Source organism: Corapipo altera, unplaced genomic scaffold (assembly GCF_003945725.1).
Source record: "Corapipo altera isolate COAL_440 unplaced genomic scaffold, ASM394572v1 268, whole genome shotgun sequence".
Classification (NCBI taxonomy): Eukaryota; Metazoa; Chordata; class Aves; order Passeriformes; family Pipridae; genus Corapipo; species Corapipo altera.
Genome location: NW_020884901.1, coordinates 4,781,766 through 4,796,738, shown reverse-complemented (window position 1 = coordinate 4,796,738; position 14,973 = coordinate 4,781,766). Strand labels below are relative to the sequence as shown.

Here is a 14,973-nt window from a genome sequence, read left to right as displayed (position 1 = left end):
GGTGGCGGGCGCGGGGCGGCTCGGTGCGATGGCGGCTCCGCGCCGGCCGAGCGGCGGGGGGCTGCGGAGAGCCCCGCAGGACGGGCGGCTGGAGGAGATCAACAAGGTGCGGCGGGGCTGCCCCCCGGGCCGACCCCACCCCCGGCGGGGGAACGGGCTGGGGGCGGCCGGGAGGGGAGGGGGCTGCCCCGGGGCCGGGGAGGAGGAGGGCGGTGGGTATAAGGGGAGCTGCGGACCCCTTTGCCTGAGCCCCTTTGGAGAGGGGGATGCGGCCAGAGGAGGCAGGGGGCTCTGCGGGGGTCGTGCTCCATCCCCGCCGCCCTTGGTGCTGACCTCGCAGGCGGCTCTTTCCCCGCAGCGCCCGCACCCCGGCAGATCCGAGCGGGGCCGGTGGGTGCCCTGGGGACCGGCTGCCGTGAAAGTCCCCTTGGGAACTTGCTCCAGCAAGAACGGGGGCTATTGTTCTCCTGGAGGACTTCAACCTCCCCTCCACTCTATTGAGCACTTCACCTTCTTCCTCGACTTCTTCCCGGAATGAGGAGCTGCTGTTGCTGCTCAGAACTGACTCCAGCCTTTCCAGCTTTTCACTAGAGCAGGTGGTGAATGTGTAGCCCAGGATGGCTGGACGTGCCCCAAGCCTTGGGCAGGGGGAATGGCAGCTCCTGGATTAGTGCAGAGTGCACTGGGCTTTGTGCCCTTCATGCCAGGGTCAGGCAAGGTCCTTTCCCCAGAGTGTCAGGCTTGCCCTGTCCCTTGCTTGGCATGGCGGCAGGGGCAGTTCTCTTGGCATCCCTCCCGGCTAAGAGCGGTCCTGAGGGAGAAAAGAAGGGTTTAACCTTGAAACAATCAACGCTGGGATTTCTAGCGTAGTTTCCAGGTGGGTTTGGTGGTTGCCTGCTCCTATAGCCAGTGGCACCTTAGTGTTACAGGTGGAGAAGTCAAATCACTGCACAAGATGAGAGCCCAGAAGAGATGGTGGCTCACCTTGCCCTCACACTGCCTGGGCTGTGAAAAGTGCCAATATGTTCCACCAGACAGCAGTGAGACAGTGGAGGTGAAGTTTATGTAGGTCACTGGAGAGGGAATTAAGTCATTAGAAATAATTCAGTTAATTAGAAACTAGGGTGTGATGCGGAATAAGAGTGGAAAAAGAGGTGCTGCGGGATTAAGGTGTAGAATAAGAGCACTTGGCTAAAAAGGAGCCCTTGGAAGTCAGACATGGCACACTCTGCTCCAAGAAGGTGCATAGGTGAGCCTAAGGTATCTCCCCTAGCCAAGGTGGTGTTGGCCCTTAGGTTGAGGATGAAGGGACTGTGTTGTACCTACTGCTGCAGTTTCTGCTGCTCCAGAACCATCCTCCAGCATCACTCAGGCACAGGATGGATACGTGATCTTTCAGCTGGTGGGAGCTGTAGGACTGAGTCTGGGAAGCTGTGCTTCCTGGGATGCTGCTGGTGTGCCACTGCTGTGTTCTGGGGCTGGGGTGTCTTCCTTCTCTCACACAGGAGACACAAACTCCTATCAATCCCCTAAGCTGCCATCACTTCTGGCTTTTCCTTTGAGTGAGGTTTGTATGACAAAACCCAAAACAAGCTACATAACTTCCTGCTGATGGAGCTGCTTGTTTGCATCCTTGCTGCCCTGTGCGTCGGCTCAGTGCTGGGAGAGGGGCTTTGAGCAGCTCAAAACCACGCTGCAGATAGCATGGGTAGCAGCTGCCCGTGGATCCTGAGAAGCCATCGTGCTCAGGGCAGCAGCCCCCACGCCGCCCTGCTTTGGTCTCTCTGCCAGCTCTGCGTGGCAGCGGGGGAGTGCAGTGAACGTTTGCACACCTCTCCATCACAGAGCTGATAGAAACTCGGGCTGATATTGTGGCTGGAGCCACGGAGGGGGTTTCCCAAGACCTGAAGAGCCCCAGGGTTGTAAAACAGTCAAGTACTCCTAATAAAACCAATCAGGCCAAACTCCTGTCAGGCTTAATCTCATTGTCTCATCCTAACAATTAGCTCCCTCCCAGCCCTGTTTTCCTGGCTGGTTTCTTCCCTGCAGCTCTCACTGGGATAAGGGTCTGGCAGGCAGCATCCTGAGTGCACATGTGCTGCTGAAGGACAGCCGACTCCTAGTATTGACTTCTCTCTTCCAGCTTGAAATGCTCCTCTGGGCTCCCCTCTTGCCTGTTCCCCTCTTCCTGGGGAACGCAATCACATTGTTCAGCCTCGTGCATCAAGGTGGCAAGTCTAATCCAGCACAGATTAGTTTCAACCTAGTTTTACCCACTAATACGCTGGGCTGTGGGGAAGAAATTCAGCCTGTTAGAGAGCAGGTGCCCACTTCTTTCATCCAGGGCAGGCAGGAGCATCCCTCAGCCCCTTCCCAGCACCAGAAGGCAGGGCAGCTGGCACTGAGCACTTAAATATCCCAGTAAGAGCTTGGCCTGCCAGGTGGGGTCACCTTTTTGGGGAGCAAGGAAGAATCTGTTTTTGCTCAGGTTGCCTTGCAGGTAGCTGGGACTTGTGTGGCTGAGGTTATTGGCTTAGAAAAGTCTCTCAACAGCTCAAGAAAGGCTGCTCAGGGCAGGAGCGGGGGAGAGGCTTATTAGGCAGTTCTTATTAATAGAACATGCCCCTTAAAATGGGAACTTTAGCAAAGGGCTCTAGGAGGAACTTCAGCCACTCTGAGTCACAGGCCCTGGGGACTGAATTCCTGTGTGCTATTGTGAGTGTTTGCCTTATCGCAGTCACAGCCCAGCTCACATACAATGTGGAGGGTGGAATGCCTTTCAAATACACCCCCCTATTGCTTCCTTCCACCTGGAGCAGAGCTGGGATGCTGGTGGTCTATCCAGTCCCCTTCAGGTTGAAACTCAAGGGGTTGCACAGATGTGTGCAATGTCACCTGTCCTGCTCTTGTACCTTGCTGCCAGGGGCTGGTGGGCTCCTGGGCACATGGCCCTCAGCCATCACGTATGGATGTAACATTCCCTTTGGTCTTCACCATTTCTGTGCTGCTTCTTGCTCTCAGAGAGATGCTGTGCTCTGCTTTCACACACTCTGTCCTGCTGGTAGGTGGAAGCTGTTTGCTGCTCCTGCAGGGCAGGAGTGAAGCTATGACCTGGTGGTCAGGAGATGCTTTGACCTTGTTTTGGTTTTCAGTGATGTTTGCCTTCCCCAGAGGCTCTTCAGTGGCGATGGCAGCAGGTAACACTACTCCAGTCTCTGGTGATTTCTGCTGCTGCCTGGGCCCAAGTCTCAGAGCTCAATTGGGCCCTTTGTGTTGGGCTGGTAAATGATACCCCTGGGTAGAAATAACTGAGATAAATGAAACTGAGTTGGCAAAGGAGAGCAAAAGAAGGAACTGGGAATGCCACTTTTCACCACAGCTCTCAATTTGAGTTGGTGACCATGGTGATGAGGGAAGTCAGTGTCACACTGGTTTAGTGGCCACGGTCTCTGTCTGTGGTTCACGAGGTGGGAGGACAGGATGGCAGTCACTTCTGTCCTAGTGGGCTTCCTACAAAACCTTAGTTCAGCTGCAGGTAAAAGACTTGCCATAGCAGTGGTTAACTGGCAGTGAAGGTTTGAGGACTCCCTGGGCAGGTCTGAGCAACCCTGTCCCAGTGAGGAAGGAGGAAGCAGCTCCAGGTGTGTGGGCTGGAGGGACCCAGAGCACAGGAGCAGGATCAGGGTGACTGACAGTGATCAGCACACAAGGTTGGCTGTGGCAGCAGAACCAGGCATGAGTTTGGGGCTGTGTCTTTGCTGGAGCTTGCCCAGCAGCTGGACTGGCACAGTTCATAACACCTGGAGATAGCTGGGTTCAGCCTTGCTTCTGGAAGGATTGAGTGTGCTCTGGAGGCTGGAGAACATCTGAGTTACTGTTGGGCATGTGGACCTCGTGCAGTCCTGATGTCTTAGTGCCTGCAAGTGGCGCTCCATTGGGTAGGTGGTCTCATTAATCACAAGCAATGCTGCCCCAGCACTACCAGTGCCAGAAATCCTCATCCCTTAGTGACCCACTCCTGTCTTCCCCATAAGCATGCAGAACAGTGAGGAACACATGCCCAGGGTAGGGAACAGCCTCAGCCCTCCATCCACTAACCCCTGGAGGGGTTTGTCCTGGACAGGCCATGCATAAGCTGTGCAGATGTTAATGATTTCTACACTGAAGAATGTGGTGTTGTTGCTGAACACAGATCGAGTCATTAAGCTGTGCTGGGCTCGCTGGAGCTGGGCGGTGTGGGAGGGCAGGGACAGGAGCAAGACCCTGCTGCTCACAGCTGCAGGGGGGTGTTGCTGGCAGGGCAAAGCAGCAGAGCTGGCTGTGCAAGTTGTGGTCTGTTCTCTTGGGTATCTGAAGGTTTTCGAGGTGGGGCTAGGCACGAGTGACCAGAAGTGACCCAGGATTTCCCCTCCAGCATGAGCAGGGTACAGGGAGAAAATGGATAGCTGGTCTGAGAGAGTGAGAGCCTGTCCCTTAGCCCCACACACCCGTCCTCCTGGGTGTATGACACTCTGCAAACTTTGCCTGTTCTATTTGCAAGCCCTCATAGTTATCCAAGAGTTTGAAGTGTGAGATAAGAGTGCTTTTTGCAAGGACTGGGAGCCCTTGCTGGGAATAGGTGCCCAGTCCACGTGCTATATGTGCTTAAGCTTTCAGTGGGGAGCTGAAACCTTGGGTAAGCAAGAAGATGGGGTTTCATGCAGTTATTCCAAAGGCACGTCTTCCTTCAAGCTGCTGGTGGGAAATCTGAGACACCAGAAGGATTCCCTTTGCCCTGGAATTCTGATGACAAGGTGTGGAGGGATTCAGCCCATCTTCAAGTCTCCTGGTGCTGTTGCTCAGCTGTGGCTCTCTGGGAATTGTGTGGGTCTTCTGGGTAATGCTGCTTCTGTACATGCCCTCTAAGGTGTTTTCCTTTGCATCTTTAACCTTGGGGCTATTATTTTTTTCTGTGATAGGAATTTCTCTGTGATCCAAAGTTCAGTGATGAAGAAGACCTGGAGGAGAAGTTGGCAGCATTCAAAGGTGAGAACTGGAGGGTTTCCCTGACCTTTCAGCCTAACTGTTTGCTCTGAACCAGATTATTTTCCTCAGCACTTGGATCTTACCAGCCTGAGATTCTCCAGAAAATACAAGTGACTGAGCTGGGATGGATGCTTCCCCCTTGCTTGTGGAACTCGGTGAAACTCCCTGGAGGGGTGTTTTCCACACGAGCCTTTGTGCTTCTCCCACTTGCAAGGCAGGGACATGTCACCCTGCAGACATCCTGCCTGGTGGCTGCTATTACTGCAAAACCTGCTGCGTGGGCAAAACTCTGGGGAGCAGTGAAGGAGGATGGTTTCTGTCTAGTTACCCACACAAGCTAACTGGCATAATGGACCATGCAATAGCTGGACTCTTTTTTTTTTTCCAGTGAGTAGGAGGACCTCTTCCCACAGAGCAGAAGTCTCAGCTGCTTTCTGAAGAAGTTGGGGACTTCCTCTGCTCAAAAGTTTCATCAGTCTGATCTGGTCCTTCCCGAGCCACTTGACCCTGGAGGCAATGGCAGTAATGTGTCTAGTCCTGGCTGAAGCCTAACTCCAGTGGGTCAGCGGATCTAGTGCTTAGTTTTGGGCCATTTGTTGGGACAGGGAATAGAGAAACAGCTCAAAAGCTCGGAGTCCTCTGAAGCTTGTCCCCAAACTGGTTACAGGACAAGATCTGGCAGGGCTGTTCTGGGTACTTCTACTTTCTTTCCAAGCAGTGGCTGAAGGGAGTTGAGAAAACATGCCTGTGCGTCACACTGCCCTCAAGGCTTGTCCTCAGCCTGTCTCTAACCGAATAAAACCTGACCTTGCTTCCATTTCAGGCATTGTCTGCTATTTCCCTTTGAATTTTGGCTTTGCAATCCAGCATGGAAGAAGCTGGCTGGGGTTTTGTGATCCCTTACCCTGCTGGGCACAGAGGAGCCTCCTGTGCTCCCCGTCCTCTTTCTGTTGCCTTTTGTGTGACTTTGGCTTTTGGCTGCAGCCCTGCATTATTTTTTCCCATCACAATTGGGGCTCTTCAAACATTGCAACTGTAGGCCACAGGCACAGAATTCCCTGTAATGAGAGCCTTTGGCATCTCCTCCTGCCGCCTCGTGAGTTTGCCTCCGTGGCCTGTCCCGCTCTCCAACGCCTCCTCCAGCTCCCCCAACAAGCAGCTCATTGTGTGATGATGGGGGGAGTGTTTCTTCTCTGCTGCCCTTCCTGCTGCACCTCCCAGCTGTGCCTGGGGAGCTCCTGTGCAGTGTTGGTGTAAATGTATTTGTGAGGGAGGGACCACGCATGGTTTTGCCCCACTAAATCCCTGCCACTGGGGTGGGAGGAAGAGATCAGTGTGCAAGCTGAGGCTGGTGTAAAGCTGCCTCTGTTCTCTGCACTTTTGGCGAAGTGTCAGATGAGAAGAAAAGAAAACATGTGCTGGGCAGGGATGTGGCAGAGCAGGGTTTGTGTCCCCAGGCACATGCTGGGGTGTCTGACCCCTGCTAGGGAGGCAGCAGTTCATTTGCACAAGGTCATTATGGTGGGGCAGAGTGTAGGGAGAGACAGTCCCACATCAAGCATTGCTTTGGTCCCTAAGCACGTGTTACAACCCCAATTTCATCTTTGATCAGTTGCTGGATGCTTGAAGGGAGACATTTACTCCTGCCTGAAGCATGAGCAGCTTTGGTTTGTATGTGATACTCCCATAGGTCTGTCTTGGTCAGCTCATGACAGCAGTAATCCATGGGCTGAGACCCAGGTGAACACATCCAAGCCTTTCTTCTGCTTCCTGCCCTTAGCTGCCCATCAGTCCAATTAACCCAGCAATTTTCTTTGGAAGCACAGGTCCTGGGAAGACTCGGCTCTGTGCAATAACTACTCTTCCCTTTGGCTCCTTAGATTAGCCTGCCATTTCTCTGTTCACACTCATCTGCTTGCTGGTGTCCCTGGAGGAGAGGCAAAAGGTCTTTTCCATTTTCCTTCCTGGGGGAAAGGAGCGGCCTGGAAGGACTCAGTTAATTTGAGTCCTCGGGGGCTGTTGTGGGGAGCGAGTGCTAACTGCAGGGCAAGTGGTGATTTCTCCAGCTCAGCACTGATGGATGGTGGCAGCAGGCATCTTGCATCTTGCTCTTTTCATTTAGCACAGCTGAGATGATGGGGGGCCCCCTGAGGCGCTGGGAGCTGTATGGTCTGTAAGACAGACAAATCCTCGCCTGAAGAGCTTAAAGTCTAAATGGGGAACAGCAAGGGAGGGAGGGGTAGGAAGCCCAGGTGTACCACTCCAAAGGGCAGAAACTGCACGGGATGGAATTCCTGAATTTTCTAACTGAAATCAGTGCTCTGCCTGTTACAGCGTGAGAGTTTTTGTCCTGCAGAGCTAATCAGACCTTCTGGAGCAGGTTCTACCTTTCTCTGAGAATTCTGGAGTTGCTCGAGTCAGCAGTGTTTGACAGCAGGCTGGAAGGGCAAAAAAACCTGCTCCAGCATCACTGCTCCCAGGCATGTTCTTGGCTTGGCTCTCCTGATGTGGTCCTTGAGCATCTGTCCTGGCAGGAGCTGCTCTGGGAGCGAGCACGGTGCGGGGAGGACTGTGGAGTCTCTCCCTCGTTATTGCAGGCAACTGCGTCATTTAATCCCCCTCCTAAGCTGATCAAGCTTCATCTTGGGAGTGCTCAGGGGTTTGTTTTCCTTGCTACTCCTTCTGGGAGGCTGTTCAGAGCTTTGTTTTTCTGGCTGGAAACCTTTTAACGCTGCTCATGGCTAGCCGATACCTTGTTCTCATGCCAGTGTTTTCCTTCAGCTTAAGTGAAAAGCAGCCACAATTACAGAGTACTTAATTCTAGAGCCCTAGAACTGAGATAAGGGTACTAAAATGAGGCCTTGAGATGGTCTCCCCCTCTGAAGTTTGCTTTCAGCAGTATATCAGTGTTATCTCCATATCTTTTATTTCATTGCCCCAAGCAGGCAGTGCTCCAAAGCCCTGCACATCCCCTGCTCTAGTGTCTTGCTAACTTGCTTTTGTGTCTCTTCCAGAGAAATACATGGAGTTTGACCTGAACAACCAAGGGGAGATTGGTGAGTGACTCTGAGGGATGCTGGGCTGGAAGAATAACAGTCTGCTGAGGTGACGTCTGCTGCTGTATCTGCTGCTTTGTGGTGCTGAGGAGGAAAACTTTTGGGCTTTTCTGTGCCCAGCCTTGCTTGAATCGATTTTTTCAGCCAGGAGCTTCCTTGGATTTCTAGGTCTTTCCTTGCCTACTTCAAGATCTAAGCTCTTCTCAGTCCTGTTCTCCTGGAGTTCTGTTTAGCTCCTCCACTTCTTTCTGTTTAAATGCTTTTTTTCTTTTCCTTTTTTCTTTGCTGAGGCTTTCTTCTCAATCCTCTGCTGGAAAGCTGGGAATCCAGAGCTGGGAAGCTGCAGGGCTTGGACAATCCTGGGGTTTGCCTGGCTTGAGGCAGAAGCTCTATAAATCCATGAGCACTATAAATCCATGGTGCAGAGCAGCTCTTTGCAGGGAGGGGAGCAGAGGGAAGCAAAGGACTTGGGTGTGAGTCTGGCTCAGCTGAGCAACCCTGCTTTGGGTCCAGAAAGCACCAGTTACATAAAGACCCAGCCTTCTGCAGGCCTGGAGCTGACATAGAAGTGTAACCGCTTGTGACCTGTGCCCTTCCAGGAGGCTGCTGCCTCATTCCCCTCCTCCACCAGTCCTCCAGCTGAAGTGAAGCCTGTGGGGAGCTGGAAGAGGCCTGACTCAGGGTTTCCGGGAGGGAAGGGGCCCTCAGGTCTCAGCAGGCAGCAGTGCAGTGGAAGGAAACGGCCTGTGGCGCTGGGCAGGGGCGCCTGCTCCCCACAGCTTGTTTGTCTCCAGCTTTAACCCCAGTCTTGCTTCCCTCCTCCCCATCCTTGTGATTCTTGGCACCGCACTCCGAGCTGGAGAGCAGTGTCCCCACGTATCTCTGGAGCACTAGGAGAGTTGTCCCTCTTCTGTGTGTGTGGTGCTTTTATCCTGAGCTGCATAACTGGGCAGTGATGCTCTGTACTGGGCAGTACAGCAGTAAACTGTACTGGAAGGCTTCTCGTGGCTTTTGGCAACAGCTTAATGCTGTCAGTCGTGGAGTCCACAGCTGAGGTGGGAACTCATGGCTGTGTCCCTAGGGTTAGTCTATGCTCAGTGTGGTCACATTTCCTTATTCTTGTAGATTTGATGTCTGTCAAAAGGATGATGGAGAAGCTGGGGGCTCCAAAGACCCACCTAGAACTGAAGAAGATGATCTCTGAGGTGACTGGAGGGGTCAGCGACACCATCTCATACCAGGACTTTGTCAACGTGATGCTTGGAAAACGCTCTGCTGTGCTTAAACTGTGAGTGTCCCGGGGTGGAGCAGGGAAGCCACAGGACCTGAGCCGGGGAGCTGGGAAGCCACAAGCTGCTCTGTCTGGTGGAGGTGGAGCTGTGCATGCTCAGTGACTGTGGAGGGAGACAGGACCCTTGTGAAGGGGGAGTCTGCAGAGTGACATGAGAGGGTGTATAAGCCCGTGTCCAGGCTGAGCAGTGGCAAGTGCTCCCAGCAGAGCTGCCTGCTGTGTGTTAGCACAGGCTTCCTCCCACGTGCTCCGTGGGAGCGATCTCCTCCTTTCCCGAGGGTGTGCAGGCATTCCACACTGCAGGACTTCTTCCTGTCTCTTCCCTGAGGCTCCTGCTGGCTTTGGGGCAGAGGCTTCCCCTGTGGATGGTGGCAGGACTTGAGTGGTGAATGATGGTCCTGCCAACACCAGCAGTGCTGGCTCCTGTTTCCCACAGGATGGTCTGTCCCTGCCTGATTTTTTGGAGGCGGTAGGAGATGGGGCACATACTTGAAACAGCTGGCTCATGCTGGGAGAGGTTTTCTGTGGTACAGGCTGCCAGCACTAGCCTCCCACGGCCCCCTCTGCCCTCTCAACAGGGCTCTGAAAGTGCTGCTGTAACAAATGGCTTCCAAACACTTGCTTGGCTCCATCTCTATCCCACTGAAGCCTGGCGTTTCCTTTCACAGCCACAGAGGCTGGCCCTGCTTTTGTGTCTGTAACCACCATGAATAGGAGCAGCTCCTCTCCATCCTCCTTACCCCCTTTTCGAAGGCAGCTTTAGAAACACAGCCAGCTTTCAGGGCAGGTTGGGAGGAAGGTTCCTCTAAGCTGGTACGTTCTTGCTGGCAGTGAGTCTCCCCACTGCGTGCCCTGTTTCTGTGTGTTGGGATGCTTGTCTTCCAAGCACACGCAGACTTCTGACGTCCCAGCTCCTCCTTTCTTTCTCCACAGAGCCAGACTGAGCCTGCAGCCTGTCCCATATCTTCCATCCCTCCTCCCAGCTGCAGCAGCTTTCACAAACAGGTCCCTTCTCTTGCTAACAGAAACCCCATTGTCTGTTGGACTCTCTAGAGCAGGAGCAGAAATGTAAAACTCTGTCCTAAGAGCAGTGCACTCCTTTGATCCATCGAGGCAGCTGGCATTCCCAGCGTAGCTGCAGTCCTTAGGGAGGAAGACAGTGCTAGTGGTTGCAAAATGCTTGAGATTCTTATAGCCAGTGCCTTGCTCCTTGTCCCTGCCCTCTCCCTGGACTGTAGTTGCTGTTACTTGCTTGGTGTTGGCTTCTGAATGTTGTGCTGTGTGGTTACGTGCAAGGTGGGCCAGGGGTGGTTTTTGCTTTTACCCATCAGGAGTGCTTGGCATGCCGTGTGTTGCCCAGGGGGTTTCGGAAGTGGCTGTCTAAATAAAATGTGCTAATCCTCTAGGCTCTGAGAGGAAAACCGGCAGAGACTTTTGGAACACACTCCTGGAAGCTGCTGGGAAAGCCAGGCTGGCAGCACTGCCCTCTGTTGGCTTTCCCTCCTCTGTTAATTACCGGATGCCCTTTGCAGAGGAGCCAGATGCTCTTTTTCAGCAGATAATGCCTAATGATGGGCAAAGATGCATTTGCTTTTTTTTTTTTTTTTTTAATTGGTAATATCTGTTGTGTTTTGCAGGGTCATGATGTTTGAAGGAAAAGCCAATGAAAGCAACCCAAAACCTTCTGGTCCTCCTCCAGAGAGAGACATAGCCAGCCTCCCTTGAAGAGGACAGGCTGAAAAATGGGCACTGTTTGCTTTGCTGGTCTGTAACAGAGGTTACCTGTGCTTTGTTACTCTTTTTACTGTGGACAGTCCTAGTTTTCAACTAACCTGCCTTAGAGGAACAGCAAGGGAAGCTGGAGACCCCCAGCTCGTGTCTTTCTGCTGCTTGATCTCTTAGACAGAAGCTGTAGCACCAAGCGTAATGTGAGACCAAAAAAAAAAAATACCCTGTGATCTTACTCTTTCCTCTGCCCTTCCTGCATTTCTCAGACGAGGAGCTGCTTTCTTCCCAGCATATGGATTCAGAGCTGTGCTTGTCATAACAGGTACCTAAAGGGCCTTGCTGCCAGACATGGAGCATTTCTCTGGCGAAGCCCCTGGGAGCAGCTTAATGGGTGAAAAGAAATAAGTGCCTTCTCTGCTCCGTCCTATACTTCCTGACTTTGGACTAGTTCTTCCCCTCCTGATCTCCCCAAAGTGCAAATCAGGCTCTGTCTGATCATGTTCTAGGTGGATGTGGGGATGTGCTTGGACACAGAGATCTGCCTTCAGGGCCTTTTGTCTTGGGGTGGGCACGGCTGCCTGCAGGGACAGCTTCTGTCTGCTCCAGGGGCTCATCCTGCAGGCAGATCTCAGGGGTCCAACACCACCCACTGTGAGTGAGGATGGTTAAAGTCACCTTAGGGACTCCCTTCCTGATAAATCTCAACTTGGATCTGACCAGGAGCATAACCTCTGAACAGATTGTTTGTCTGTCCCATCCATGGAGTGCAGAAACAAGCTGTGATGCCTTTGCAGCCCCACAGGATGCCTGGGGGAAGTCAAACCTTCAGGTGAAAGGAAGCTGGGTGACCAAACTGAGCCCTGCCAGACCACTTGCAGATGAGGATCTGTCCTCAGGCAGCTGCTCTGTCCCTCTGGTTTTTGCAGACCTCCCTGTATGTGTCCCCTGGGCCTATGGGGTACATTTCCCTCACAGATAAGCCCTCAACTCTGCAAAATCAGAATGGCTGTAAGTATAGAGTGTGAGCTGGGACTGTGCTATCCATGCTCTGTTTACTGTGGTGATTCTTGTTCCACACACAGTTTCTGGAACCCAGGTGTTTGCTCTTTGCCCTTTTCCTACTCTTTTCTTACATGTTCTTGACAGCTTTTAACTTTTTTAAAATCATGGTTTAATAAGTACATTTTTTTAATGGAAATACAGATGATTAACTCTACTAGGCTGATTGTTCCTGCCAAAGGCTGCACTTTTAAATAAAAAATTAAAAAAAAACATTCTCACTACTGTTTGTGTGAAAACCAAAACTGTAATGGAGAGAAAAATTATGAGCAAAAGCAGCACCAGTCTACTTCAAGGACTGAAAATAAATCTCCTGAACCTACACTGTGTGTCAGTCTGTATTATCTCCTCTGAAGCTTGGTCCATACGATTGGTTGCAGATTAAGGGAGCTGGTGTCCAAGACTGTTAATATAAACCCTTAAGCAGATCCTGGAGATAGGTTTGGACTGTCTTGATCTGATCTTTGTCTGTAATAACTGACCGAATGCCATGGAGTTTGTGTGATGAAATACAGAGGCCACCTCCTGAAAGCTGTCTTTTTTTTTTTTTTCCTGATTTACTGAAAGAGAGCAGGTGGCAGTGCTTGTTTTAAGGAATAAACAAGAGCAGACACTTGCAATGCTTCTCTTGAAAGAGTGTGGTGGGTTTTTTTCATCCTCTCTGCTCTAGAAGCCGTTGCCTGAGGTTCTTGTCTAATGTGAATTATCAAAAGGGTTAGACCAAGTTTCCTGGGGAATGACTGGGTGCACTGTTTCCATTTGTTTCTCAAAAGGACAGGATTTCCCTGAGATCAGAGCCCTGTGTCTGCTTTCTGCTGCTTGGTAGCCTCTGGGAATGCACCTGCTTTTCTGGGCTGTGTGTGTAAAACCATCGTTCAGATAGAAAATAAAGGAAGCTTATTACATGAGGGAAATTTGGATGTGGTTTGCCACAGTTCAGGTTGCTACCCAAGGCCATCACTGCTTCTGCCTCTGTGGAAACCCTTGTCCTTTTTGGTCCTGGAAAAGAGTAGCACAACCTACTAAAGATGAACACAGCTCTTCTCAACATGTCCCCATAGGGCTGAGTGCTAAGGTGATGCCTGGTGCTGGCATTCTGTCTGAGTGGGGGCTAAAGCCCGAAAACTTGAGGAGCAAGTAAAGAAATCGAGGTCCTGTTGTGATCAAAAACCCACAAGCTGCTTTCATGTTTCCCTGGAGCACAATAAAGCTATTCCAGCTCGCAGAGATTTGTGTTTCCAGCTCAGCCATCCCTAACTGGAGGTGTACAGGGACTGACCCGGAGCATCCCTGTGCTCCCACTGCAGTCCATAGCAAAGGAACAGGATTTTACCTGAGGGAATGGCATAAAGGTGTGTCAGGGGAGGGTTAGGTCAGACATCAGGAAAAGATTCTTCCCCTAGAAGGTATTTGGGCACTGAACAGGCTCCCCTAGGGCTCTGCCAGAGCTCCAGGAGCATTTAGACAACGCTCTCAGGGACCGGGTGGGATTGTTGGGGTGTCCTGGGCAGGGCCAGGAGTTGGACTTGATCCTTGTGGGATGATATGGATGTGATTAGCTCAGAGCTTCAGCAACACTGGATCTCTGATACGGAAAAGTCATCAGAGCCCCTTGTTTTGATGATGGCTGGGGTGGAGCAGCCGCCTGCCCGGCAGGGACAGCCAGACCCCATTCCTGGTGGCAGTGGAGTCTGTCCCCTCCGGGCTGGATCCCCTTAGGATGGAGCCGACCTACGTCCCCTACGGGAGGAGCAGGGCTGGATCTCCTTAGGGTGGAGCTGGGATGGGGGTCCTGCAGCTCCCACCGGGTCTGGCCCTGCCTCAGAACATGTGGAAAAAATCAGGATGAGAGGACATAATCTTGAGATTTAGGTCGGACATCAGGAAGAATTTCTTCCCAGAAAGGGCGATTAGACATCGCAAGGGGCTGCCCGGTAGGCGGTGGAGTCACCGTCCCTGGTGGTGCTCAAGGAAAGACTGGACGTGGCACTGAGTGCCACGGACTGGGTGACTTGGTGGTGTTCGGTCACAGGTGGACTCGATAACCCCTGAGATATTTTCCAACCTAATTGACTGGGAGGGGAAAGGGGGTTTACTAACCACAGGCGCCGCTGGGAGGACCCGGAGCAGCGAGAGCCGCGGCCAGAGCGGCCCCGGCGGAAGCGGAAGTGTGTGGTGACTGTCCCGGCGGGGCGCGGGCGGCGGGACTGCGGCCCCGGGGCCGCCATGGGGGACGATATGGACGTGATCCCCGAGCGGGAGATGAAGGTGAGGGGCGGAGGGTGTGAGGTGGCGGACCGCCGGCCGGGGGTGGGAGTTCGACAGGCGGTTTGAGTCGGCCCGGGGGCCTTGGCTTAGGGCCGGAGGGTAGCAGGGCTTGGGGAGGGCTCGGTGTGGGCTGCGGGGGGTGATGGGCTCTGAGGGGGCTTTGGGGACTCACAAACCGGGGTCGGCTCGGGGCATCCTTGCAGGGTCTGTGAAGCACTCGAGGACTCTCAGCAGAGTTTCCTACACGGAGGTGGAAGGGAGAGTCTGGCGTGGCCTTGATGGAGGGGGGTCTTGGTAACTCCTGGGGAAGGAACCACAGAATGGTTGGAAAAGACCGTAAAGATCATCCCGTTCCACCCCCTGCCGTGGGCAGGGACACGTTCCACCAGACCAGGTTGCTCCAAGCCCCGTCTAGCCTGGCCTTGGACACTTCCAGGGATGAAGGAGAGTTGGATGAGCCTTTTTCTGGGACAAGAGTGATGCGTTCCTAAGCTCTCCTGTGAGCATGCCTTGTGCTGGGAATCTCCCGGGTTTGGGAGCAGCACG

The 14,973-nt window shown here is 53.0% G+C and overlaps 2 protein-coding genes across 3 annotated transcripts in view; both read left to right on the top strand.

The window, feature by feature from the left end:
• The first annotated feature begins 11 nt into the window (after positions 1–11).
• Positions 12–12,483, top strand: AIF1L (allograft inflammatory factor 1 like). Its single transcript, XM_027649925.1, has 5 exons — positions 12–106; positions 4,959–5,025; positions 8,040–8,081; positions 9,207–9,369; positions 11,010–12,483. The coding sequence occupies exons 1-5, from the start codon at positions 29–31 to the stop codon at positions 11,095–11,097; spliced, it is 438 nt and encodes a 145-aa protein (XP_027505726.1). The 5' UTR covers positions 12–28; the 3' UTR covers positions 11,098–12,483.
• A 1,839-nt stretch (positions 12,484–14,322) lies between these two features.
• Positions 14,323–14,973, top strand: part of NUP214 (nucleoporin 214) — a 41,247-nt gene continuing 40,596 nt past the window's right edge. For both annotated transcript variants that reach the window (XM_027649924.1, XM_027649923.1), the window contains exon 1: positions 14,323–14,427. In XM_027649924.1, the coding sequence (XP_027505725.1) occupies positions 14,386–14,427 (42 nt within the window). In that variant the 5' untranslated portion in view covers positions 14,323–14,385. The remainder of the gene's footprint in view (positions 14,428–14,973) is intronic.